The sequence below is a fragment of the Balaenoptera ricei genome, chromosome 5 (assembly GCF_028023285.1).
Source record: "Balaenoptera ricei isolate mBalRic1 chromosome 5, mBalRic1.hap2, whole genome shotgun sequence".
Lineage (NCBI taxonomy): Eukaryota > Metazoa > Chordata > Mammalia > Artiodactyla > Balaenopteridae > Balaenoptera > Balaenoptera ricei.
Window position 1 is genome coordinate 31,038,563 of NC_082643.1, and position 27,761 is coordinate 31,066,323.

Consider the following 27,761-nt stretch of genomic DNA (forward strand, 5'->3'; position numbering starts at 1 on the left):
GCAGCGGCAGCTTGGCTTTGAGCAGGACTCTTCTATTAATACAGAACCTGAGATGAGGCTCTAGCTGCCTCTTCAGGCTAGCTCATCAGTTAGCAGGTGGTCAACACAAAAGCTTTTTCAAATGATGCTATAGGTCAAAATTGCCCTTTTCTGTGCTTGTGCAATTGATTTATTCCTAACTACACAAGCAATTACATTTATTCTCGTTAAGACTCTGTGTTGGTTTCATTTTTTTCCCTGAGACTCTTAGGTTCCGACAGCTGCTACCTGAATAATATCAGCAGTGCATCCATAACTGTAACCCAGGTTTTCTTTCTTTGAAGATGTTAAGCATTTACCAAATCCATGCCGTTTGGGGGTATGGTTTTAGTAATATAAAATTTCTCATTCTCTTGTATATAAATACATTTTAGGTTACCAGTCTCCTTCTATTAGATAACTGGTGTTATATATATGTTCATTACTCAGAATATTGCTGTTGAGGATAATTCAGTATAATGCTTTGGTTTTAAGATGCAAATGCCACGGCAAGTCTCTAGTCCTTAGATGTTAAAATTAAGTCTGCTTTTTGTACTCTGATTTCTGTGACATAAGCAGGGAGCACAATGAGTTTTCTTTTAATGAATGTTAGATTTTATGTATGTTAGTTTGTGAGAGGAGGGGAACATTTTACCTAGTGATTTAATACTGTTATGAAACAAATGTTTTCATGAAAGAGTACTAACTTACTATGTATTCCCTTCCTCCCTCTTGTTTCTAAAATTTGGGTCGCAGCCTACTAAATTACATTTGACACAATTTGAAAAAATTTGCCCTGGGGTATGTACCTTGGAGTGGATACGCTAGGTCTTTAGGTTTTGTGCAACTTTGTGATAAATTGATTGCTGAAGTGGCAGTACCAAATTACTCTCCCATTAACAGTAGAAAAGATTTCTAATTGAACCACACCCTCACCTATATTTAGAATTACCAGGACTTATTTATGTTTGCCTGTCAAGAGGGTGTAAAGGATTTCCCTGATTAGTAGTGAGGTTGAGCAACTTTTCATATGTTTATTAGCCATTTGTGTTTCCTTTCTGAGGAATGATTGTTTCTGTTTCTCATTTTTTAATGGGTTGTCTGTATGGGATCTTGATATGTTTAGATACTAATTCTTTATTTAAAGCATGTTAAAAATATCTTTTTCTAGTTTTTGGCCTGCTTTGGCACTTTTACTATATATTTTGATAAATGAAAGTTGTGAATTTTTATATTGTTGAATTTATCAATCTTATTTTATAGTAAGTACTTTGCGTCTTGTTCAAAAAACTCTTCCTGACCCCAGGATTATAAAAACGTTCTCCTATGCTTTTCTTCTAAACATTTCATATATTTTCCATTAAAGCTTGTAACAGGGACTTCCCTGATGGTTCAGTGGCTAAGACTCTGCACTTCCACTGCAGGGGGTGCAGGTTCGATCCCTGGTTGGGGAACTAAGATCCCGCGTGCCATGCAACACAGCCAAAAAAAAAAAAAAAATGACTTATAAACACATATTGATTTTTTTTTTCATATGTTGTGTGAGGTAGGAATGCAGTTTCATTTTATTCCATTGGCTTCCTGACTTAGCACCATTCTCTCTCCTACCTCACTGGTCTATGTTGCCATCTCTGCCGTATATAAAGGTTCCATATATATGGGTCTATTTGTGATCTTCTTTTTTTCTCTTTTATTGGTTAACTTCTCTATCCCCGGACCAATTCCATACATTAACTACTATAGTTTATTAATAAGCCTTAAAATAGAAGGGCAGGTGCCCCAACCCTATTATCTTGGCTATTCTTGGGTCGATGCTCTTACATATAAATTTTAGAATCAGCTCGTCAGGTTGTTTGAAAAGCCCTATTGGAATTTTTTGATTGGAAGTGAATTCAATCTTCAGTTTATTGACATTTTTATGGTTTTGAGTCTTCTTATCTATGAATATTGTCTACTTTCTACTTATTTAGCTCTGCATTTATCTTTTAATTAAGTATAGTTTTCTCATAAAAGTCTTGTAAATCTTTTGTTGACCTTATAAACATCTTATATTTTATTGCTATTATAAATGGCATCTTTTTAAAAAATTAGTTTAATTGCTGCCAGTGTGTAGAAAGGCAGTTGATTTTTGTATATTGAGCCTATATCCAAAAATCTTGTTAAATCTTCTTATTCTGTAGATCTTAATAAGTTCTCTGTAGCCAGTCATCTTCAAAAGAAGGATTTGTTTGCTTTCTAGTCTTTATACCACACATTTCTCTTTCTTCTCACTGTGCTGATGAGTACCTCTAGACTTTCTTTCATCATTCCTGGTTTTAAAGGGAATTCTTATAAAATTTCACATTTTGATTTAATGTTTCTAAAGGTGTTTTGTAGGCATCCTTTATTAGGTTAAAAAGCTCCTTTTTACCCCTAGTTTGTTAAGAGTTCTTAATCATGAGTAAGTATTGAATTTCATCAAATGCTTTTTCTATACCTATTGAGACAATCATAATTTTTTGCTTTTAACCTGTTAATATAGTGAATTAGATTAATGGCTTTTCTAATGTTAAAATCCCCTTGCTTTTAGAAGATAAATTTTAAGTGGTTATGATGTATCATCAGCTTTTCTACATCATAAGCTTTATAGAATTTTTACACCTTTGTTCATGAGAAAGATTGGGTTATGATTTTCCTTTCTTATACTGGCCCTGTCTGGTTTTCACATCCAAGTTTTGCTGCCTGAATAGGAGTTATTGCCTTTTATTTATGTATCACAGAAAGAGATTATATACTATACCTTGAAAGATTAGTTCTGGACTGTTTTTTGTGGGAGGACAATTATAGAACTATTTAGGCTTCCCGTTGTTTCTGGAGTAAATTTTTCTTTAACTATAGCATTTAGGAATTAAGCAGAATAGACGAAGTTTAAAAATGTATAGGTAGGGGACTTCCCTGGTGGCACAGTGGTTAAGAATCCGCCTGCCAATGCAGGGGACACGGGTTCGATCCCTAGTCCGGGAAGATCCCACATGCCGCAGAGCAACTAAGCTCGTGCGCCACAACTACTGAGCCTGCACTCTAGAGCCCACGCGCCACAACTACTGAGCCCACGCACCACAACTACTGAAACCCATGCACTCTAAGGCCTGCATGCCATAACTACTGAGATTGTGTGCTGCAACTATTGAAGCCTGTGTGCCTGGAGCCCATGCTCTGCAACAAGAGAAGCCACCACGATGATAAGCCCGCCTACTACAATGAAGAGTAGCCCCTGCTCACTGCAACTAGAGAAAGCCCGTGCACAGCAACAAAGACCCAACACAGCCAAAAAAATGTATAGGTAGGGACTTCCCTGGTGGTCCATTGGTTATGACTCCACGCTTCCACTGCAGGACGCAGGTTCGATCCCTGGCCAGGGAACTAAGATCCCACGTGCCACATGGTGCGGCCAAAAAATAAAAAATAAAAATAAAATAAAATAAAATGTATAAGCATATATTAGTTTATATCTTAATCTCTTTTGAATCTGTCATTATGACTCCTTTTCCCTTTCTAATGTTACTAGTATCTCTATTTTTTCCTTGAACAATCTTGCCAGAAGTTTGCCTATTTTTAACTAGTCTTTTTAAGAACTGACTCTTGGTTTTGTTGATTCTCTGTATGTTTGTTTTCTATTTCATTCGTTTATACTCTATTTTTACTTCATTTCTCCCATTTCCTTTGGTTTACTCTGTTCTTATTCTAACATGAGTCTTAGCTCATTAATTTCTAGCCTTCTTTTTTAATACTGCATTTAAAACTCTACAATCCCGTTCATGTTCTGCATTCACTGAATCCCTGTTTTTGTTGGGGTATAATTGACATGCAACACTGTATTAGTTTTAGTTGTCCAACATAACTATTCAATATTTGTATATACAGTAAATGAAATGACAACCACAATAAGTCTGTTTAACATCTATCACCCCATGAATCCATTTTCATATTTAATATTTTCATCATCATCCAGTTTAAGGTTTTTAAGTTTCTGTTTGGATTTTTTCTTTACCCAAGTTATTTTGAAGTATTTTAAAATTTCCAAATATGAGGATTTTTTTTCATTTTTCATTTTATTTATTTGCATTGTAGTCAGAGAATGTACGAGACAGTCTCTGAACTTGGTTAAGATTTGTTTCATGCCCTCTGGTACATGATCAGTTTTCATAATGGTTCTCTGTGTGCTTGAAGAGAATGTGTATGCTGTATTAGTGAGTGGCTGTGTAGTGTTTATGTCCATGAGGTCAATCTTATTTTATTATGTTATTCAGTTTGTCTACATTTCTGTTGATTTTGGCTACTTGTTCTATCAGTTACTGAAAGAGACGTTGAAATTCTGCCACTGATAATTTGTCAATTGCTTTGTGTACTTCTGTCAGTTTTTGCTTTATGTTTAGATACTGTTTCTATTCCAAAAAATCTTTTTTGTCTTAAAGTTACTTTGTCTGATGTTAACAGGTGTCCTATCTTTCCTTTGTTTAGTATTTGCCTGACTTACCTTTCACTATCTTTTACTTTCATCTTTTCTGTGTCCTTATGTTTTAGGTGTATAACTTTTTTTTTTAAGTGTAGTGTTTTTTTTTTTAAATTCTAATCTGACAATCCATCACTTATACAAGGTATGCTATTTATATTTTTGTGATTATTGATATATTCATTTATAATTTTTGCCACTTTTTGTTCTGTGTCTGTCTCACTTTTTCTAGTTTCCTTTTTTCATTGATTACATTTTTAAAATAAACTTTTATTTTGGAATAATTTTAAATTTACAGGAAAGTTGTAAAGACAAGACAGAGATTCCCTATTACCCTTCATCCAGCTTCCCCTAATATTAACACCTTTTGTAATCCTGGTACATTTGTCAAAAGTAAGGAATAGGGCTTCCCTGGTGGCACAGTGGTTGAGAATCTGCCTGCTAATGCAGGGGACACGGGTTCGAGCCCTGGTCTGGGAAGATCCCACATGCCGCAGAGCAACTGGGCCCATGAGCCACAACTACTGAGCCTGTGTGTCTGGAGCCTGTGCTCCGCAACAAGAGAGGCCGCGATAGTGAAGAGGCCCTCGCACCACAATGAAGAGTGGCCCCCGCTTGCCACAACTAGAGAAAGCCCTTGCACAGAAACGAAGACTCAACACAGCCAAAAATAAATATAAAAATAAAAATAAATTAAAAAAAAAAAAGTAAGAAATAACATTGGTACAATACTGTTAACTGCAGACTATTCAGATTTCCTCAGTTTTTCCACTAATGTCCTTTTTCTGTTCCAGGATCCAATCCAGGAATCCAGATTGCATTTAGCCTCTTTTTAAAAATATAAAATTTCATTTAATACTTTGAAAAAGGTATAAGAAGTTTGAGAAGGTCCTTCTAATTATTTAATAAAGATTTTAATAAATAATTTTAAAGTTTTTCAATCATTTCTGGGATACAAACAAATTTAATAAATGTAATAGACAAATATATTTTATACCACCCACATTGAACAAAAGTTAATACATTACAGGTCTGTGATTCCATATTTGCAATTGTTAAAAAATGTATATATATGTATATAAAGCCTTGAAAACCAAAAGTTTTTTCATAGCTTATCTAGTGATAAAACTTTATTTATAATCTTTGACTATTTGTAGTTTTAATGTGACTATCTTACTGTTCACGGAGTACACTGCAGCTGTATCAATGTTGGGTTACAGGTGCTACTCCAAATCTCACTGATAGTTGATTACGTTATTTTGTTGATGTTTTTCTTATTCCATTTTTCTTCCCTCACTACTAGTTTGGAAGTTATACTTTCTATTTCTAGTCTTATTGTGACTATATAAAGCCCTATTTTAATCTTAAAAATTAGATATCAATTTTTGGATAGTTTTTTTTTTTTTTGGTAATTCTTTTATAGATTTAACTATAGTGCATCAGTTTATTTGTTCCTTACTCCTTCTTGCATCTCAGATCTTCTGACTGGGATCACTTCCTTCTTTCTAAAGTATGGCCCTTGAAAGTTCATTTAGCATCAGTGTATCAGTGGCAAATTTTCTCAGATATACTTAACCAAAAATATCTTTATTTTGCCCTCATTCTTGAAAGATAGTTTTGCTAGATATAATCCTTTGTTGACAGGAATTTTCTCCAAACATTTTGAAGATTTTGTTCCACCTAATTCTGGCTTCAATTGTTACTGTTAAGCCTCTACTGTCAATCCAGTTGTCATTCCATTATAGGTGACCTATCTCCAACTGCATTTTTTTTTTGAAGTTTTAAATTTTATTTATTTTTTTATACAGCAGGTTCTTATTAGTTATCCATTTTATACATATTAGTGTATATATGTCAATCCCAATCTCCCAATTCATCATACCACCACCACCCCACGCCAGCCACTTTCCCCTCTTGGTGTCCATACGTTTGTTCTCTGCGTCTGTGTCTCTATTTCTGCCGTGCAAACTGGTTCATCTGTACCATTTTTCTAGGTTCCACATATATGCGTTAATATATGATATTTGTTTTTCTCTTTCTGACTTCACTCTGTATGACAGTCTCTAGATCCATCCACGTCTCAACAAATGACCCAATTTCGTTCCTTTTTATGGCTGAGTAATACTCCATTGTATATATGTACCACATCTTCTTTATCCATTCATCTGTCGATGGCCATTTAGGTTACTTCCATGTCCTGGCCATTGTAAACAGTGCTGCAGTGAACATTGGAGTGCATGTGTCTTTTTGAATTATTGTTTTCTCAGGGTATATGCCCAGTAGTGGGATTGTTGGGTCATATGGTAATTCTATTTTTAGTTTTTTAAGGAACCTCCATACTGTTCTCCATAGTGACTGTATCAGTTTACATTCCCACCAACAGTGCAAGAGGGTTCCCTTTTCTCCACACCCTCTCCAGCATTTGTTGTTTGTAGATTTTCTGATGATGCCCATTCAAACTGGTGTGAGGTGATACCTCATGGTAGTTTTGATTTGCATTTCTCTAATAATTAGTGATGTTGAGCAGCTTTTCATGTGCCTCTTGGCCATCTGTGTGTCTACTTCGGAGAAATGTCTACTTAGGTCTTCCACCCATTTTTTGATTGGGTTGTTTGTTTTTTTAATATTAAGCTGCATGAGCTGTTTATATATTTTGGAGATTAATCCTTTGTCCATTGATTCATTTGCGAATATTTTCTCCCATTCTGAGGGTTGTCTTTTTGTCTTGTTTATGTATTCCTTCACTGTGCAAAAGCTTCTAAGTTTCATTAGGTCCCATTTGTTTATTTTTGTTTTTATTTCCATTACTCTAGGAGGTGGGATCAAAGAAGATCTTGCTGTGATTTATGTCAAAGAGTGTTCTTCCTATGTTTTCCTCTAAGAGTTTTATAGTGTCCAGTCTTAGATTTAGGTCTTTAATCCATTTTGAGTTTATTTTTGTGTATGGTGTTAGGGAGTGTTCTAATTTCATTCTTTTACATGGAGCTGTCCAGTTTTCCCAGCACCACTTATGTCAGAGACTGTCTTTTCTCCATTGTATATCCTTGCCTCCTTTGTCATAGATTAGTTGACCATAGGTGCGTGGGTTTATCTCTGGGCTTTCTGTCCTGTTCCATTGATCTATATTTCTGTTTTTGTGCCAGTACCATACTGTCTTGATTACTGTAGCTTTGTAGTATAGTCTGAAGTCAGGGAGTCTGATTCCTCCAGCTCCGTTTTTTTCCCTCAAGACTGTTTTGGCTATTCGGGGTCTTTTGTGTCTCCATACAAATTTTAAGATTTGTTTTTTTCTAGTTCTGTAAAACTGCCGTTGGTAGTTTGATAGGAATTGCATTGAATCTGTAGATTGCTTTGGGAAGTACAGTCATTTTCACAATATTGATTCTTCCAATCCAAGAACATGGTATATCTCTCCATCTGTTTGTATCATCTTTAATTTCTTTCATCAGTGTCTTATATCTGCATACAGGTCTTTTGTCTCCCTAAGTAGGTTTATTCCTAGGTATTTTATTCTTTTTGTTGCAACGGGGAATGGGAGTGTTTCCTTAATTTCTCTTTCAGATTTTTCATCATTAGTGAATAGGAATGCAAGAGATTTCTGTGCATTTATTTTGTGTCCTGCACCTTTACCAAATTCATTGATTAGCTCTAGTAGTTTTCTGGTGGCATCTTTAGGATTGTCTATGTATAGTATCATGCCATCTGCAAACAGTGACAGTTTTACTTCTTCTTTTCCAATTTGTGTTCCTTTTATTTCTTTTTCTTCTCTGATTGCTGTGGCTAGGACTTCCAAAACTATGTTGAATAATAGTGGTGAGAGTGGACATCCTTGTCTTGTTCCTGATCTTAGAGGAAATGCTTTCAGTTTATCACCATTGAGAATGATGTTTGCTGTGGGTTTGTCGTATATGGCCTTTATTATGTTGAGGTAGGTTCCCTCTATGCCCACTTTGTGGAGAGTTTTTATCATAAATGGGTGTTGAATTTTGTCAAAAGCTTTTTCTGCATCTATTGATATGATAATATGGTTTCTATTTTTCAATTTGTTAATATGGTGAATCACATTGATTTGTTTGCATATATTAAAGAATCCTTGCATCCCTGGGATAAATTCCACTTGTTCATGGTGTATGATCCTTTTAATATATTGTTGGATTCTGTTTGCTAGTATTTTGTTGAGGATTTCTGCATCTAAATTCATCAGAGATATTGGTCTGTAATTTTCTTTTTTTGTAGTATCTTTGTCTGGTTTTGGTATCAGGGTGATGGTGGCCTCATAGAATGAGTTTGGGAGTGTTCCTTCCTCTGCAATTTTTTGGAAGAGTTTGAGAAGGATGGGTGTTAGCTCTTCTCTAAATGTTTGATAGAATTCGCCTGTGAAGCCATCTGGTCCTGGACTTCTGTTTGTTGGAAGATTTTTAATCACAGTTTCAATTTCATTACTTGTGATTGGTCTGTTCATATTTTCTATTTCTTCCTGGTTCAGTCTTGGAAGGTTAAACCTTTCTAAGAATTTGTCCATTTCTTCCAGGTTGTCCATTTTATTGGCATAGAGTTGCTTGTAGTAGTCTCTTAGGATGCTTTGTATTTCTGCGGTGTCTGTTGTAACTTCTCCTTTTTCATTTCTAATTTTATTGATTTGAGTCCTCTCCCTCTTTTTCTTGGTGAGTCTGGCTAATGGTTTATCAATTTTGTTTATCTTCTCAAAGAACCAGCTTTTAGTTTTATTGATCTTTGCTATTGTTTTCTTCATTTCTATTTCATTTATTTCTGCTCTGATCTTTATGATTTCTTTCCTTCTACTAACTTTGGGTTTTGTTTGTTCTTCTTTCTCTAGTTTCTTTAGGTGTAAGGTTAGATTGTTTATTTGAAATTTTTCTTGATTCTTGAGGTAGGCTTGTATTGCTATAAACTTCCCTCTTAGAACTGCTTTTGCTGCATCCCATAGGTTTTGGATTGTAGTGTTTTCGTTGTCATTTGTCTCTAGGTATTTTTTGATTTCCTCTTTGATTTCTTCCGTGAACTCTTGGTCATTTAGTAGTGTGTTGTTTAGCCTTCATGTGTTTGTATTTTTTACAGATTTTTTTCTTGTAATTGATATCTAGTCTCATAGCGTTGTGGTCGGAAAATATATTTGATACAATTTCAATTTTCTTAAATTTACCAGTGCTTGATTTGTGACCCAGGATATGATGTAACCTTTAAACTGTTCCATGAGGACTTGAGAAGAAAGTGTAATCTGCTGTTTTTGGATGGAATGTCAAATATCAATTAAATCTATCTGGTCTATTGTGTCATTTAAAGCTTGTGTTTCCTTATTAATTTTCTGGTTCGATGATCTGTCCATTGGTGTAAGTGAGGTGTTAAAGTCCCCCACTATTATCGTGTTACTGTCGATTTCCTCTTTTATAGCTGTTAGCAGTTGCCTTATGTATCAAGGTGCTCCTTTGTTGGGTGCATGTATATTTATAATTGTTATATCTTCTTCTTGGATTGATCCCTTGATCATTATGTAGTGTCCTTCCTTGTCTCTTGTAACATTCTTTATTTTAAAGTCTATTTTATCTGATATGAGTATTGCTACTCCAGCTTTCTTTTGATTTCCATTTGCATGGAATATCTTTTTCCATTCCCTCACTTTCAGTCTGTATGTGTCCCTAGGTCTGAAGTAGGTCTCTTGTAGACAGCATATATATGGGTCTTGTTTTTGTATCCATTCAGCAAGCCTGTGTCTTTTGGTTGGCACATTTAATCCATTCACACTTAAGGTAATTATTGATATGTATGTTCCTTTTACCATGTTCTTAATTGTTATGGGTTTGTTTTTATAGGTCCTTTTCTTCTCTTGTGTTTCCCACTTAGAGAAGTTCCCTTAGCATTTGTTGTAGAGCTGGTTTGGTGGTGCTGAATTCTCTTAGCTTTTGCTTGTCTGTAAAGCTTTTGATTTTTCTGTCAAATCTGAATGAGATCCTTGCCGGGTAGAGTAATCTTGGTTGTAGCTTCTTCCCTTTCATCACTTTAAGTATATCATGCCACTCCCTTCTGGCTTGTAGAGTTTCTGCTGAGAAATCAGCTCTTAACCTTATGGGAGTTCCCTTGTATGTTATTTGTCATTTTTCCCTTGTTGCTTTCAATAATTTTTCTTTGTCTTTAATTCTTGCCAATTTGATTACTATGTGTCTCGGCGTGTTTCTCTTTGGGTTTATCCTGCCTGGGACTCTCTGCGCTTCCTGGACTTGGGTGGCTATTTCCTTTCCCATGTTAGGGAAGTTTTCGACTATAACCTCTGCAGATATTTTCTCGGGTCCTTTCTCTCTCTTCTCCTTCTGGGACCCCTATAATACAAATGTTGTTACATTTAATATTGTCCCAGAGGTCTCTTAGGCTGTCTTCATTTTTTTCATTCTTTTTTCTTTATTCTGTTCTGAGGCAGTGAATTCCACCATTCTGTCTTCCAGGTCACTTATCCATTCTTCTGCCTCAGTTATTCTGCTCTTGATTCCTTCTAGTGTATTTTTCATTTCAGTTATTGTATTGTTCATCTCTGTTTATTCTTTAATTCTTCTAGGTGTTTGTTCTTTAATTCTTCTAGGCCTTTGTGAAACATTTCTTGCATCTTCTTGATCTCTGCCTCCATTCTTTTTCCGAGGTCCTGTATCATCTTCACTATCATTATTCTGAATTCTTTTCCTGGAAGGTTGCCTGTCTCCACTTCATTTAGTAGTTTTTCTGGGGTTTTATCTTGTTCCTCATCTGGTACAAAGCCCTCTGCCTTTTCATCTTGAGTGTCTTTCTGTGAATGTGGTTTTTGTTCCACAGGCTGCAGGATTGTAGTTCTTCTTGCTTCTGCATCTGCCCTCTGGTGGATGAGGCTATCTAAGAGGCTTGTGCAAACTTCCTGATGGGAGGGACTGGTGGTGGGTAGAGCTGGCTGTTGCTCTGATGGGCAGAGCTCAGTAAAACTTTAATCTGCTTGGCTGCTGATGGGTTGGGCTGGGTCCCCTCCCTGAGGCGACCCAACACTGGAGCCTACCTGGCTCTTTGGTGGGGCTAATGGAGGGCTCTGGGAGGGCTCACGCCAAGGCGTACATCCCAGAACTTCTGCCGCCAGTGTCCTTGTCCTCACAGTGAGCCAGCCGCCCCCCGCCTCTTCAGGAGACCCTCCATCACTAGCAGGTAGGTCTGGTTCAGTCTCCTATGGAGTCACTGCTCCTTCCCCCTGGGTCCTGATGCACACACTACTTTGTGTGTGCCATCCAAGAGTGGAGTCTCCGTTTCCCGCAGCCCTGTCGAAGTCCTGCAGTCAAATCCCACTAGCCTTCAAAGATTGATTCTCTAGGAATTCCTCCTCCCATTGCCAGACCCCCAGGTTGGGAAGCCTGACATGAAGCTCAGAACCTTCACTCCATTGGGTCGACTTCTGTGGTATAAGTGTTCTCAGGTTTGTGAGTCACCCACCCAGAGGTTATGGGATTTGATTTTATTGTGATTGCGCCCCTCCTACCGTCTCATTGTGGCTTCTCCTTTGTCTATGAAATGGGGTAACTTTTTTGGTGAGTTCCAGTGTCTTCCTGTCAATGATTGTTCAGAAGTTAGTTGTGATTCCAGTGCTCTTGCAAGAGGGAGTCCAACTGCATTTTTTTAAGACCCTCCCTGTCTTTGATGTATTGTAGTTTCCCTACCAAGTTGTTTTTTGTTTTTAGTCCAGCTTCATTTACAGGGTGCCTCAATCTGTTGATTTGTGTCTTTGATCAGTTCTGAAAAGTTCTCAGCCATAATCTTCTGATTTTGCCCTTCCTCTACTCTTCTGTAACTTTTAAGTATGTTAGACCTTCTGATTCTATTCTATTCTTTGTAACTCTTTCATGTTTGTCTCTTTGTCTCAGCCTTTGTTACATTATGGCCAATTTCTTCAGATACATCTTCCAGTTCATTAATTCTCCACAGCTTTCAAAGGTATCTAATTGACTATTTAATACATTTGCATAGTCACCCTACTGGTCTCAGGTTTGATTTGACAATCAGCTCATAGGACACTATAGGTTTAACCCAACTTCTACTTAATTTAGCTTTGTAAAGAGTATGGGACCAGAAGCACAGTGTAGCCCAGGCATGTTCATTAAGAGGTCTTGCAACAAGCCCAAGTGCAGCTCCCACGCCCACCTCCACAGGGTCACACTTAGTTGTCAGTGGGAGTGAACCACCTCAGCACAGAGAAGGCTCTCAGCACATAGAACCTGATCAGTTTTTTATTCAATCCTAGTAACCCAGTGCCTCAAGGTCTGTATGTCAGGCTCATTCTTCTCAGTCTAGATGTAATTCTTAAATTAGGGTATTTATAACACATAAAATTGACAGAGGAGTGCTAAATAAACATTTGCCCTCAGAGCATCATTGTCTCCTAAGGAGGCTTACACAAGGTTGTCAAATAGCCTTTTTTTGATAGCTGTTGTTTTGGAACTTTTTTGCTTTGTTTCTGTTTGTTACTCCTTGTGAATTTTCCCCTACATTAAGTGAGCTCAGTGATAAAATAAAAACTGTTTTATGTAGGATCTCTGTTTTGTTCTTTCAGAGTATCTAGTCAGTGATACTCTCTGGAATTATATATATTATATTATATATATATAAATACCAAACTTGAAACTGAATCCTAAATGTAAATAATATTTTCTAAATATGGTTTCATATATGCAACCCTACACGTAATTTATTTGTTACTTGGTTTTTCTTCCAGAAATACACAGGGACCCACTTCCATTATTTTTGTTCCTGTTCTGTGCTGCACTCTTCAGGAATTTGAGACTGGACATAGGAAGGGAGATCTTTCAGAAGATGTAGTTGTTACACAATTTAAAAAATAGTATTTAGATAATTTGTATGCTACCATCCACATTCTTCCCCAGTAGCCATTTAGATTGACTAAATTAAAAGAAATATAAATATGGCATCATTTGTGAAAGTGATTTTAATTTGGGGGCTTTGGAGAAAACTTGATACTAGTGAAATGAGTAGGTGAAATGCTAAGTTCTTTTTCTTTGGCAGAGTCTTGCTGTTCAGATGCAAACTGGGTGTATTACAATATACAGTTGTCAGACCATTCACCACCATCGTTGCTTTGTAAGTGCACAGAACTTATATTATTATTTATTTTTCAAAAATTCTCATGCTTTTACTTAGGTGGGACAACTGAGTAGAAAAGCATGTAAAGAGCATTACTTGTTTATAACACATCTAGTCTGGTATAAAAACACAGTATATAGAAATCCTACTATATTATAATAAATAAGGTGACCATGTATAGACAAGGAATCACCATAGAATTATTCTAAATAATATTCTCTTTGGAGATTTCTGGAAAGCATTATCAAATATTCTTTTTCAAGTATTAATGTTCACACAGCTTTACAGAAACATCTAGTACGTGAAGTTAAAGTATACCACTATAGATTCATTACATGCCTTTATTTTCTAAATGAGTACTGTATTCTAAAGAAGAAAACATATTTTTCTTTTTAAAAAATTCTGTCAAGTCTTAGCACTTCAGGTAAAATGGGGTATCATTAAGCTACCTGGTAAAACTATTCCCTAAAAATTTGAGAACATCAAATAGTTTAAAGCAGGTAGATTGTGTATTTTATCTGCTAGCTATACTAGCATTCTGTCTGTTAACAGAGGAAGAATGGAAAGAAGCATTCAATTCTTTATTCTGCTTCTGTGCTAGCAATTCTTTAATGACATTTGCCTTGGAATTAAAACTGATTCACTTATTTATGAAGGCATGCTTTATTTCTCTGCTGTTTAGAAATTGGGTAATCAAGACAAGTTAATACTTAGATCTGGGTCATCAAAAAAGTTGCCTCCAAGACAATTTGGGAGAAAAAATTATAGTTGTAGTTATAGACCTGCACTATATGTTTTTAACAATCTTTTTAAAATTAGGCAGCATCATTTTTTTGAATCTAATAATTACCCTTTCTAGTTCAATGTATGTCTTTTGGATTTCCTTCAGATTGGAGGAATAGTAACATGGTAACATTTCTAGAAAAATGTTTTTAATTTTTGAACCACCTCTATGGCCAAAATCAAGTGACTATCTATCTACAGGATCTTTGAAATAAACTGACTTCTAAATTTAAGTATTGCTGTCATTGCTGTATTTTAAAATGTATTTTTGATTTAGTTATTCATAAAGTCTCATTTTTACCATTTTTTAGAATCTGTGAGCTGCTTGGTATATATGATGAAGGGAACTTTAGCTTTTCAAATGCTTGGACTTACTTGGTTATAATAAATAATATGTCACAGTTGGTAAGTAAATATTCATCTTAACTGTACTAAATTTAGATCTATAACTCTAAATTTTTTTAGGGAAAGTTTCTTCTGGAATAAAGCTTAATTGTAACTTTAATATTGAACTTCATCTGTAGGAAGAACTTGAAACTTTAACATATTTTTATACATATATAAAGATATAATATCTTTGTTGATTATCTGGTGACTTATACACTGACTCAATTATGTTTTTTCATTTGGTTCTAGTATTCATTGCATAGTTATATGGATATGTCATAAATAAAAGCACAGTGCTCTCCTTTAAAAAAAAAAAAACACATATCCTAGGCATATTCAGAAAGAAAAATGCCTTATTGGTATATGACAGTACAGGGTTTGAATAAAAATGGGAGAATAAAATTCTCTCATATATTTGGAATTGAAAATTGAGAATGCCAATTTTTAAAGATGACGTTATAGAAACTGAAATGTTCCAAAGATATAACTATTGGATCCTTTCAACTTAAGAATGTGCATTTTATTGAAAATCTTTCATTAATCTTTTCAGCAGAATAATAGTTTAGGTGCAATGGCATAAATGTGTGGTATTAGAAATTTATAATAAAAATCAAACGCTTGTGTATTCAAAGCTTTTCCATATGTTCATAGTCTCTGGAACCAGTAATTCCACTTCTGGGAATGCCTCAAGAAATGGCCAGAAGTACTTTTGCTTTCAGTGTGTTTGTATATAAAGCCTATTGTTCGTTAATTGTAAAAGCCTGGAAACGGTCCGACTAGTTAAATATACCATGTTCCTTCCATTGGCCAAAACATTAGGCAGTTATTTAATGAAATATATAGAAAAGGGCACTTTAAGTGGAAAAAAAATCAGGCAACAGAATTTTATATTTAGTTGATTATACCTGCTAAAACCCACCTTATGTGTAGAAAGAAATGGTTGGATGATGGGACTATGAACAACTTTATACTTTTCTTTACTGCTTTCATATTCTAAAATAATTTAAATGAGCATTTTATAATAGGGAAAAGTAAACTTTTACGGAAATGTTCATTGTTATGCAACACTATGCTAATTACAACTGATTTCTAAAAATAGTTAATGTCTTGAGCATTTATCTTTAAAAAGTAAATTCAGCTGGATTAACATACTGCCCTCAAGAAAAATGGTTTCCCTGATTACTTACTTTCCAATTTCATGGTTAGTTTTATTGAAGTAGTACTTATTTAATGTGTTCACTTATAAATAATATGCATACAATTAGTAGTTAGTAAGCTTAGCCCTTATAAAATGAACGGTAATTTGTGTATAAAAGACATTAACAAGCAGATAGATGTTTTTATTTTGGTTGAATGAGAGCCTTTTCTTCCATTCATGGCAGTCACTTGTTCATTGTGTTCTTTGTGGGCTCCAGTAAGTGAACACTTAAAACCATTTTCAGGGAAGATGTTATACATCTCTTCTGAGAAATTTCATACTGTATATATTCATCCACAGTAAACTATAAAAGCTTGTTGTCAATCTAAAAATAAAGCCTAGAAAATTTTGCCTGAAACATTGCTCTGTACCAGGTCTCTGGTCTATAACTTTAATATCAATGTTTCTAATACCATATTTAGTTATTCTTATTTAAGAACTTTTGTTTGTTTCTAGTTTGCCATGTATTGTCTCCTCCTGTTTTATAAAGTACTGAAGGAAGAACTGAGTCCAATCCAACCTGTTGGCAAATTTCTTTGTGTAAAGCTGGTGGTTTTTGTTTCTTTTTGGTAAGTGTTGCTTTCTCTTAAATGTTCTCATTTTCTAAAGGGCAATAAAACTGTTGATTCGGAAGGATTTTTAAAAGTCTTAATACGGAAGATGAATTAAAATGTCTTCTTAGCTTTCAAAAAGTTCATTCTTTTAGCCCTTCTTGGTTTTTCATAAAGAAATAATTAGATGGTCACTGTAACATTTATAAAAAGAAAACAGTTTGAGACACTAAATGTCTCAACACTAAGGGAATCATTAAAAAAAATCATGGTCTCTTTATATAGGAGAATACAGTTTGGAAGATAAACATCATATAGAATATTTAATGTTAGGAAATGTTCATTAGTAAAAATATTGTTTAAAACAGAGGGCAAAACTATACATGGTCCCAGTTTAGTAAAGGCGTGGGTGATAGGGGCCTAGAAACAAATACACCAAATTTAACAATATACAAATAATACAAAAAGGGGGAAAAGAAAAATCCCTGAAATCCCACCACCCAGCATGAATGACTGAGATTGTGGTCCCCGTCATTTTATAAAACTCCACAGAAATACATACTATAAAAACTTGTAGACCTCAATGATATGTTTAGTATATTGCAGTCATAGTTCTTTGTAAGTACAGTGAGGATGTAATTTTGTTGTTTGGGTTTTTTGTTTTCACCTCATATAGTATTCTGATATGTGGATAGAACTTTTTAACCAATCTCCTATTGACATTTAGGTTGTTCCCAATTTTTTTTTTACCATTACAAGCAATATTGAAGTGAATATTCTTGTATATAGATCTATGAAAACTTATCTATCTCATTTTAGCTGTTTAAATTTAACCTAGGGGCAGATCCCTAGATTTGCTTGAAATACTCAGTATGACTCCCCATCTTGGAGTCAGACCCCTTCTGAGTTTGTCTCTAGTTCCAGGACTTCAAACAAGACTGGTTTCAAAATGTTCTTTAAAATAATCTGAGTAATCAATTGATACATGGATAAATAACATTTAAGTATCTGTTCTTTATTTCATTTTAAATTCCAGTTGTACAAGGTGTTAGGCATTGTCTATGTGTAGGAAGAACTTAAAAGCTAATTACTGTGCACACTTTCAAAACAAAAAAGACTATAAACCACGTACTGAAGTTCTAAGAATACATAATCAAAATTCATGTGATGAAACTGTACTAAAAGTAAATTTGTAAAACAAGTATATTTAATACAGATACACAGTGTCTTCAGGAATACGCTGTAAAGGCAGGGCGGCGGTGGTCCACAGGTTTTGCTGGGGTTTAACTTTTTAAATGGCATATTTTTAAAGCAACTGCTCATTTTATGCTTGATATAGATTTGGCGTTTACCTTTTCCTAACATATAGGCAAGCAGTAGTTATTGCTTTGTTGGTAAAAGTTGGCGTTATTTCTGAAAAGCATACGTGGGAATGGCAAACAGTAGAAGCTGTGGCCACAGGACTCCAGGTAAGTAATGCTCTCTCTGAATTCAATAGAACTTTACTATTTGTTAAGCATTTTTACATGTTATCTCCTCAACCTGACCACATGCAGTCTATGGAGCTACTGCTATCCTCACTTCACATGTGAGGAAATGGGGGAACCCTAGAAAAATTGGTCACAGTTACTAATTTGTAGTAGAACCAGGAACAGAACCTAGATTTTGTTATTCCTACTCTATTTCACTTTCTGCATTTCTCCTCTAAGTCCTTGGACAGTGGAAGAGAATGCATTGCACTTGGCAAAGAATACTTGATTGAGGTAGTGCAAAATAGAGTTAAACTTTTGGCATTATGTGGTTTTTTTTTTTTTTTGAAGACGTCAAAAATCATGATTTTGGAAAATGAAAAAGTGAATACAGTCTAGTGGGAAAAAAACAGCTGTTGGTACTTGAGTACTTTTGAAAAGAGAGAAAGATAGTGCTTTTCCTTTTTACGTGCAAAACTAGATTTAAACTCCGACATGGCTGATCCTGTTGATCTTGTTGTCGTAGGACTTTATTATCTGTATTGAGATGTTCCTTGCTGCCATTGCTCATCACTACACTTTCTCGTATAAACCGTATGTCCAAGAAGCAGAAGAGGGCTCATGCTTTGATTCCTTTCTTGCCATGTGGGATGTTTCAGATATTAGGGATGATATTTCTGAACAAGTAAGGCATGTTGGTAAGTACCAGACATTTAATTCATTCGAATAGGCTATTGTAGTTCTGTCAGGTCTCTTTAAGAGATGAAAAGACTTTGTGTAAAGCAGTACCGCAGTAAGGCTCTCCAAATTGGGAGGAGGGAAGCGGGGAGCTTATTTTTAGCATGGCAAGTTTATAGTGGTAAAAATAACCAAACTTTTGGCTAACTCAGAAACCTGTATGTTGCTTTAAAGGAAGGACAGTCATGGGACATCCTAGGAAAAAGTTTTTTCCTGAGGATCAAGATCAAAATGAACACACAAGCTTGTTATCCTCGTCATCACAAGATGCAATTTCCATTGTCTCTTCTGTGCCACCTTCACCCATGGGTCACTATCAAGGGTTTGGACACACTGTGACTCCCCAGACTACACCTACCACAGCTAATGTATCTGACGACATATGTAGTGATACTACAGGAGAGAAAAAAGAACCTTCAGATAAGTCCGTGGCCTCCTGAACAGTGTGCAGAAGCTGTGCTACTACCATGTTATTTCATTACCTGGTATCCCATTGCTCAGGATTTTGTGCTTGGGACAAGCCGTTAATGATGGAAAATTTCAACAAAATGGCGAAAACCAGGTACAACTACTGGATTCATAAAACTAGGTTTTGTATATCACAAATAATCAGTCTAAATATCCTAGACTTAGACTTGACTTCTTAACACTACAGAGTATCACATACTCAAATGGTAGAAAGTGACTACTAAACGTTCTTGACGTTACAGTGCTCTATCAAGAGGAGGACGTTAAAAAAAAAAAAATCAGTGCTTTCTACCACTGCTGCATGAATATAATGCTCTGGAATTAGCAGAAAGTGTAATTCGAAAATATGAATTAGTGGAACTTAATTATAACCATGTGCCATATATGCTTACCTAACAATTATTTCTCTATTTCTCAACTGGATGTCTTTCAATAAATAAGAATTTATCATTTATTTTCTGCAACTTTTTATGTCCCTCATTCTTTCAACGTAGACCCTTAATGTTGTTATAACAAAAAGTTCGTGATTAGAGGCACAGCAGAAAGAAATTAAGTCCAAAAAATTAAAGGGTTGAAAATCATGTACCTACAATGAAAGAGGCCTATATCTTACATTCCTACTAGGAGACATATCTGACCTAATCTATTAATCTTAAAACAACTACTGTCTAAAAATCATATTTGCACCAATGTGAACAGATTAATATCCAGGACTTTGAGATGAAAAGAATAAAGTGGATGGAAGAGTGGAAGCTTATCCAGGACTTTGAGATGAAAAGAATAAAGTGGATGGAAGAGTGGAAGAATAAATAAGAAACTTGTGATTGATAGAAACAGAGTCTGCTTTTCCTCAGTGCTACTAAAGGTGTCAGCAAATGTAAATCTCAACTGAGTAGTCTTAATTATTTATCAAACCACAGTCAGAAGACTTATAGATGCTATTCGGGAGAAATTTATTACTTAGGATGGAGTTCCTCTAATTGTTAATCACAACCCATTGGGTCTAACATTTTACACTGAAAATAAATACAGAAAGGGCCAGAGCGGTATGTTGCAAATGGCAAGGATAAGTATCATTTCTCAAAACCTATGCTTTATATATTTAAGCGCATATACATACACACACACATATACACAAACATACATACTGGTTCACAGTAATTAGATACAAAGTTTTTATTCTGTCCATTATTATAAACTAAACATTTCTATTGAAAATAAAGTTGGGCAGTATAATATGAGAGGCAAGGAGAATAGGCAGTGTGAAGAGAAGGTACATCTTATTTTCTGTGTGGCTTACCTACAGAGAGCACACAGTATATACAAGGCATGATAATCTTCTTCCTTATTAATCTCCCTATTTCAAGTCTTTAAAATCTGGACTAATTATTTTTTTCTTTCTGTGTATCCAAATCAAAACTTTGAAAAATACTGGTTTAGGTTTAACTCTTTCTTGAACTTAATTTATCAGCTTTAAATTTTTTCTTCACCAAAGGTAGACCACGAAAAATGCTGCCTCCTAAGATCTTATTTTGTCCCTCTTTTACTCTTTTAATTACATTTAGTCTAGAGCTTAAATTCTTACTCAGGTTTGCATACCCAAAACACAAAAACTGAGAAGGAGGTTCAGAAGTATTTCACTGTTTACAAGAAGCAAGCTTGGAATATACAGGTAACCATAAACCCTCAGTCTAAAGTGGAAGCCAGCTTTTTGAGGTATTCCCCACTATAAGTTTGGATTTGAGAAAAATAGCCAAGATGCCTAAAAAATGAATATGAGACTCAAAATTCATTATATTTATAGCTTTAGAGTACAAACTAACAGGTCTGGCAAAATTTAATCTATAGTAAGTAAAACCAAGCAATAAAAACAGTTTCCTAATTTGAAAAATTAATGACAGCCTTTTCCAGTAAGGAAGTCTGCAGCAATATTTTTGTAATAATGCTATTCTTTAATTTAGGATCTTTTAAATATACTTTATTAATGTCAATTTTTTAAAAATATTTGACCATTACAAGGACTTAAATCTTTGTACCTCCATTTTATGACTATAATCCCACTACTAATTCAGACTAGAACTGTGTACTTGCTGCTCTACTTCCACCTTTTTTCAGTAGAAAACTGCTCTTCATTGCTTTACTGTGATGCTGACGTTGCTTTTGTGGTGCTGGACGTTGAGTACAAGTTCGTCTCCCATTTCCACCTGGATGGGATTATCTAAAACAACTGCAGCTTGTTTCCAGTGGGAGGCTTCACTCGAAGTATCCAACCTAATCTCATCGTCAAGGTACATATGATACCAAAAGGGAATGGCAGTCACTTGTCCAGATTTACAAATGCATACCTATGAAAATTAAGAAATCATGAAAATTTCATCAGAGGAAACAGAGCAGACTTGGATAAGTCTTTGTCTTTTTAGCTTTAGAACCAAATTTTATAAAGGAATATATTTAATCACCCAATTCAAATTAATACCAACCTGTTTTATTCACTAATATTTACCCAAGCCCATGTTTGGATATTGTTCAGAAAATTTTAGTCTTCAAAGGAAGTGGCTACAACTATTTTATGTATGTAAAGTAGTATATAGTTTAAGATAATTCTGAATATGACAAGAGTAATCATTTTATATTACCGTTACTTCTCTGTTAGAGGTGTTCAAATATGGCGTCATTAAGTCTAGTCTTAAGAGTTCCACTGGTTTGCTTAAAGGTATACAGGGCAGTGAGGATAGGTCCAAAAATACACGTATAGGTACCTAAAGAAAGTATAAAATTTTCACTTTTACTCAATTCTTTTTTTGACCAAGTCTCGTTAAGTTTCCTGCTTTGTACTTCGCTCAGTATGATACAGTGCTTTTGACATCTATTACCTCGTTTAATTCCCACATCAACCTTAAGGCATAAGGACTTCCATGATTCTGTTTTACAGGAAGAATGAACAAACCAAGGTTTTAGGCTGGTTAAATAATTTTCTGTGATTTCAATTATCTATAGATTCTTCGCTTGGATGAAAGCAAATTTTTACTTAACCAGGCAGCTCCGAAAAGTTTAAGCCAAGGATGTGCTTATGTGTGGAAGATGAACTACTAAGCAGATAGTACAGTAAGCCCCCTACGTATGATCAAGTTCCGTTCCAAGAGCACATTTCTAAGTCCAACCAAGTTAGCCTAGGTACCCCACTAACACAATCAGCTACATAGTACTGTACTGTAATAGGTTTATAATACTTCTCACACAAATAATGCATAAAAAACAAGCACAAAAAAATAAAACATTTTTAATCTTATAGTACAGTACCTTGAAAAAATGATCCAGTAATGTCTGGGTAGTAGCTCTTTTTTTCTCATCATAGATGAAAAAGTAGCACTGGATTGCATTCTGAACGGCTGCTGCAACCTTCGTGGTAGTGTTCTACATTCGAGTCCTCTGCCTCAAAAACTAACAGTGCCCCTTCAAATAAAGAAAATCCCCTTGCCATTTCCTGCACTGTGAATCTCTTTGGTTCTTCAGTCTCTTCTTCCTCTTGTCTCTCTTTGTCCTTTCTCTGGGTCGAAGAGAATTCAGGAAATTCCCGGACAGCTACCGTATCTGCACTCATTGCCTCGCCACTTTTACACTGTGAAGGTTGGCTCTAGCCTTGATCCGATGAAACCAGCCATGGCTGGCATTAAAAGATGCGCCCTCAAAAAAAAAAAAAAAAAAAAGATGCGCCCTCTGATTCTTCGCCATGTTTCTTCTTCAGGTCTTCATAAAGGCTTTCAGTTTTCTCTTGCATCAGCATTAAGCTGAGCGGGACTGGACGCTGATGCTGATCCTGACTCCACATGCTGAGAAGCTTCTCCATCTCCTCCATCACTTTTCCACGCTTCTTCGATATTGTTGACATCATCGGCACAGCAGACTTCACATGTTCCATGATCTCGTCCTTGTTCTTTAGAAGCATGCTGACGGTTGAATGATTCACGTTATAAGAATGAGTGACGTCTACCATCTTTTCGCCTCACTCCACTTTCAATTGTTTTCTCTTTTGTTTCCATCGTTATCGCTTGGTGCCTTCTTAACAGTACCAGCTACATCACCGCTGCTTATATGCTTGCTTCCAGACATCTGGGCTTGAAATAAAGATACTGTACCACTGTACTCTATACAGTACAGTACACAAAAGCACAACCACTTGTAGAGGATGCATGCACGTGACAACGTATGCCAGACACAGGAACTAACTTACGTGATTGGACATGCGAACTCACATTCGCATCTTTGAAAGTTCGCAACTTGAAGGTTCATATGTAGGGGACTTACTGTACAACATTAATTATTGAACTGTTTGAGCAAATATGCCAAATTCAACCAAACAACTAATAGTGGATTTCATTTTGAAAATAGTTTATCTAGAAGGCAGTGGTTCTCAACTTTGACTGCAAATTAAAATCACCTAAGGAGGTTTTGAAAAGTCCAACTGCTCAGGCCACACCTCAGATCCATCTGGAGTTGGGATCCAGATCCCAGTAGTTCTGAGAGTACAGTCAAGGTTGAGAACCACTGCTATAAACCGTTCCATCAATTTTAGTGGAAATGGAAACTTCCTACTAATAACTTTTAGCCTTCTCATTTGAAATAGAAAGGAAACTGTTTAAGAAGTGTGAGAGCAACTGTTCATGGTGAGAAAGGACACAGATATATCAACCTCTCCCTGGCCATCCTTGAAGGCATCCAACCTTTCCTCCCCATAAAAACAGCAATTCCATGCCATTTCCAGGACTCTTGCCCTATATCCCTATTTGTATCAGTCACCAGAAGAACAGCCCGAGATTCCTGTGTCACCTCTCATCACCTGCACTCTAATCCCCACACAGCTGTACCCATCCCTCATAATCTGTCCTCAGTTGTTTCTCAACCTAGCCTACTGGCCACTCCTGTCATCTTTGCTAATTCCTTCTTAGATTTCCAATGTAGAGCTCATAACTTTGTGAGTTCTCTAGAATTTAGTTCTCAGCCCTCTTCTCTTTCTACACATCCCCAAGGTGATTGCATCCCGTTATTCTGGCTTTAAATATCTACCAAATCTGACTGCCAAATTTACATCTCCAGGCTAGCTATTTCTCTGAATTCTTATCCAACTGCTTAATGACCCCATAAAAACGGAAGCACAACCTGATCCTCCTGCTATTTTCCCCATATCAGTAAATGGTAACTATCCTTCCAGGCGCTTTCTCATACCCCATGTCCCATCTATCACAAAACCTACCTTCAAAATACATCAACAATCTTACCACTTTGCGCCACAGCCATTGCTACCACTCTAGTCTGAGTCACTACCACCTCTCTCCTGGATTACTGCAATAACCTTATGCCTCTGCCGGCTCTCCATGGTGGTCTACTCCCAATACAGCACCCATATAGCAAGCCTTTCAAAACAAGTCACACCTTATCACTCCTCTGGTCAATACCCTCCAGTTGTTTTCCACCCCTTTCAGAGTAAAAGCCAAAACCTTCACCACAACCTCTACAGGAGGCTCTACAGCATCTGGCTCCTAATACTTTTCTCACTGCATCCTTCATCCGACTCTCCCTCATGGTTTCCTGCTGTTTCTGAATACTCCAATCATGCTCTTGCCTCAGGTCTTTGCACTTGCCCTTTGACTTGTATATAGTTTGCTTCCTTGTTTCTCTCTGGTCTCTGCTTAAATATCACTTATCCTTGAGTCCTTTCCTTAGGCATTACCTAAATAAAATAGAATATCCCATCCCTCCAACTCCCATTCTCCTCTAACCTTCTCACGTCTCACCATCTATCATACTAATCTTTCTACTTCTTTGTTTATTGTCCATCTCTTGTTTCCTTATTGTCAATTTGAATGTTATTAGCTCCATGACGGCAGGAACTTATCTCTTTAATTTCACGACTGTATTCCCAAAACCCTAAAAGAACACATAGACATTTGTTGAATGAATAAATACATTTCTGCTGTTTTCTGTATAGCATTTTTTTTTTTTACAACCTCTCATTTTGTTTCATTGGTTCATTCAGTTGTCAGTGTAATAGTCAGATAATCATCACATTAGAGGAGAAGAGACAATATCATCTCAGGAAATGGGTGAGGAGACTAGGAAACGTAAAACTCCCAAGCAACTTTACGGAGCCTCTTGAGATGAGTGGTCGTAAGTAGAAGTGAGACCACAGTCAGCATATTCAGCTGCAGGGGTACTGGTGTAGAGAAGGCAGAGAGCTGGATTTAACCATGGTGAGATCTTCCCAGGCCAGCAGGAAAATGGAAAAGAAGGGATATGTGAAAAATATATCAACCATGAAACATAAGCTGTTAAGGAAAGGAGGATATGAGATGGGAGGCAGGGTGAAAAGATGGCAGGATTAAAATATAGATTCTGATGGAATCGAAGAATTGCTGATGTCAAGATCAGGAGAGAATAAGCTAGAAGATAGGAGATGGTAGTATTTTGGGACCACACAAAGAAATAATTTAAACTTCTCTGTCTTCTGGTAAGTGTATTTTGTTTATTAAACTCTCCAGAAAAACTAAGAGTAAATAAACTCTAAAACCTTAGTCTGCTCTGAAAAAATCATTTACTCAACAAATTTATATTTGTTTAGCAAGTATTGTTCATGGAAGATCTAACAATGCATATTCAAGAGCTTACCATCTATAGCCTTTTGATAAAAGGTTTAGATATCACTCCTTTAATTCGGTACTCAACATCCCACTTCCCAAACTGCTGCTTTGGCTTGCACGGCAGATTCCACCTATTTCCAACCCCAAACCTCTTCCCTAGACATTCCATCCACTCTCACAAATTTTATTTTGCTGCTAGTAGCTCTGCCAGCACTAAATCCTTGTTTCCCAACAGCCACTAAACCCCTTTTCCTAGTCTCCTACCTTCCTGCCCCTTGCAGTCTGACTGCCCAGCCATTAACTGCTCACACCTATCACCTGCCAGCCTGAAGTCTCAAGGTAATTAAGGGGTCATGTTTAGAACAGATGTCTCCTTCTGGCGGCTGCCTGTTTAGACAAGGAGCACACTTTTTCATAAGACTAAACCCAGTACCCTATTTTCCATTTACAACAGTGGTTCCGAGCAAAATCTACAGACTTTTGTCAGTAGGAACAACAGAATTCCTTGGCTATACTAACCCCTAGGTTGATTTTTACCAGTAGTAAGTTCCTTTGCTATAGAAAACTGATTACCATCCCAATCCAGCTAAACATAGTGACTGTAAAACTACAGAGAGGTAAGGCAGACTGTGGGCGACAGCCAAGTGGTTGAACTTCTCTTCAAAACACTTACCTGAAACTGGTTAATAAAAGGTGCTACATTAAATCCAAGAGTTCGTTCTGTTCCCTGCACAGCGTTCTCCTCCACCAGGGTCTGCGATTCCACGAGCAACCCAAACATCAGCACGTACTGGGGAAAGATCTTACCTCCAGACTGCAGCAAACACCTGGAGGAAGGAAAAATGCTTTAAAAAGCATCCTGATTCTTCACATTCTATAAGTACCAATAACTAAATCATGACTAATTGGGGAGCTACAGATTGTATATAATCTAACACACTTTGGTACCTGGCTGGTAGCTCAGAATGGCAGACCGCTTGAAAAGTAACCAGTCAGCTGGATGGATACAAGTTTTTACATTAAGGAAGCATCATCAATGGCTATTAAAACTAGTGGGTAAGGGGGACTTCCCTAACGGCACAGTGGATGGGACTCCGCGCTCCCAATGCAGGGGGCCAGGGTTCGATCCCTGATCAGGGAACTAGATCCCACATGCATGCCGCAACTAAGAGTTCGCATGCCACAACTAAGGAGCCTGCATGCTGCAACTAAGGAGACTGCCTGCCACAACTAAGGAGCCCACGTGCTACAACTAAGGGGCTGGCGAGCTGCAACTAAGGAGCCCACCTGCTGCAACCAAGACCCAGTGCAACCAGATAAATAAATAAATGAATAAATTTAAAAAAAAAAAAAAACACTAGTGGGTGAGGGACTTCCCCGGTGGTCCAGTGGTTAGGACTCTGCACTTCCACTGCAGGGGGCACGGGTTCGATTCCTGACTGGGGAATTAAGATCCCGCGTGCTGTGCAGTGCAGCCAACAAAAAAAAAAAAACTAGTGGCTGAAAGTTTGATTAGGAAAAGGATACTTACATAGTCTCAAAGTATCGCCCCCATAAATGACTTACTTATTACAAAGGGAAAATAGCAACTTAGGGTGGAAAAACCTGATGGATACAACTTCAACTAACTGATCTAAATTCACATCAACAATATGGGATAAAGCAACACCATGTGCCTTTGTGACAAAATTTCTGTGGTATTCCTCTGTAAAACGGGCAATCTGACTCTAGTAAGAAACATGAGAAACATTCCACAAAATAAAAGGCCTGCACTTTTCAAAACTGTGAATGTCATGAAAGACTGAGGAACTCTGGGCATATACCCAGAGAAAACCATTAATTCAAAAAGACACATGCACCCCAATGTTCACTGCAGCACTATTTACAATGGCCAGGTCATGG

General features: G+C 36.4%; 2 protein-coding genes and 1 non-coding gene across 4 annotated transcripts in view; 2 read left to right on the plus strand and 1 right to left on the minus strand.

Moving 5' to 3' along the window:
• The window catches only part of TMEM184C (transmembrane protein 184C), a 31,803-nt gene extending 12,125 nt beyond the window's left edge, over window positions 1–19,678 (plus strand). Inside the window, exons 6-11 of the mRNA XM_059922582.1 lie at window positions 13,553–13,627; window positions 14,725–14,818; window positions 16,455–16,567; window positions 17,919–18,018; window positions 18,545–18,716; window positions 18,931–19,678. Coding sequence (XP_059778565.1) covers window positions 13,553–13,627; window positions 14,725–14,818; window positions 16,455–16,567; window positions 17,919–18,018; window positions 18,545–18,716; window positions 18,931–19,196 — 820 coding nt within the window. The 3' untranslated portion in view covers window positions 19,197–19,678. The remainder of the gene's footprint in view (window positions 1–13,552; window positions 13,628–14,724; window positions 14,819–16,454; window positions 16,568–17,918; window positions 18,019–18,544; window positions 18,717–18,930) is intronic.
• A 119-nt stretch (window positions 19,679–19,797) lies between these two features.
• The window catches only part of PRMT9 (protein arginine methyltransferase 9), a 31,361-nt gene continuing 23,397 nt past the window's right edge, over window positions 19,798–27,761 (minus strand). The window contains exons 10-12 of one of the 2 annotated variants that reach the window (XM_059922580.1): window positions 26,533–26,686; window positions 21,861–21,983; window positions 19,799–21,569 (exon numbers count right to left, since the gene is read on the minus strand). In XM_059922580.1, the coding sequence (XP_059778563.1) occupies window positions 21,354–21,569; window positions 21,861–21,983; window positions 26,533–26,686 (493 nt within the window). In that variant the 3' untranslated portion in view covers window positions 19,799–21,353. Of the gene's footprint in view, window positions 21,570–21,860; window positions 21,984–26,532; window positions 26,687–27,761 lie in introns of both variants that reach the window. The other variant, XM_059922581.1, reaches the window with a different exon arrangement.
• On the plus strand, window positions 27,234–27,306 carry TRNAG-UCC (transfer RNA glycine (anticodon UCC)). The gene has a single exon. It is a non-coding gene; the product is annotated as a tRNA-Gly (tRNA).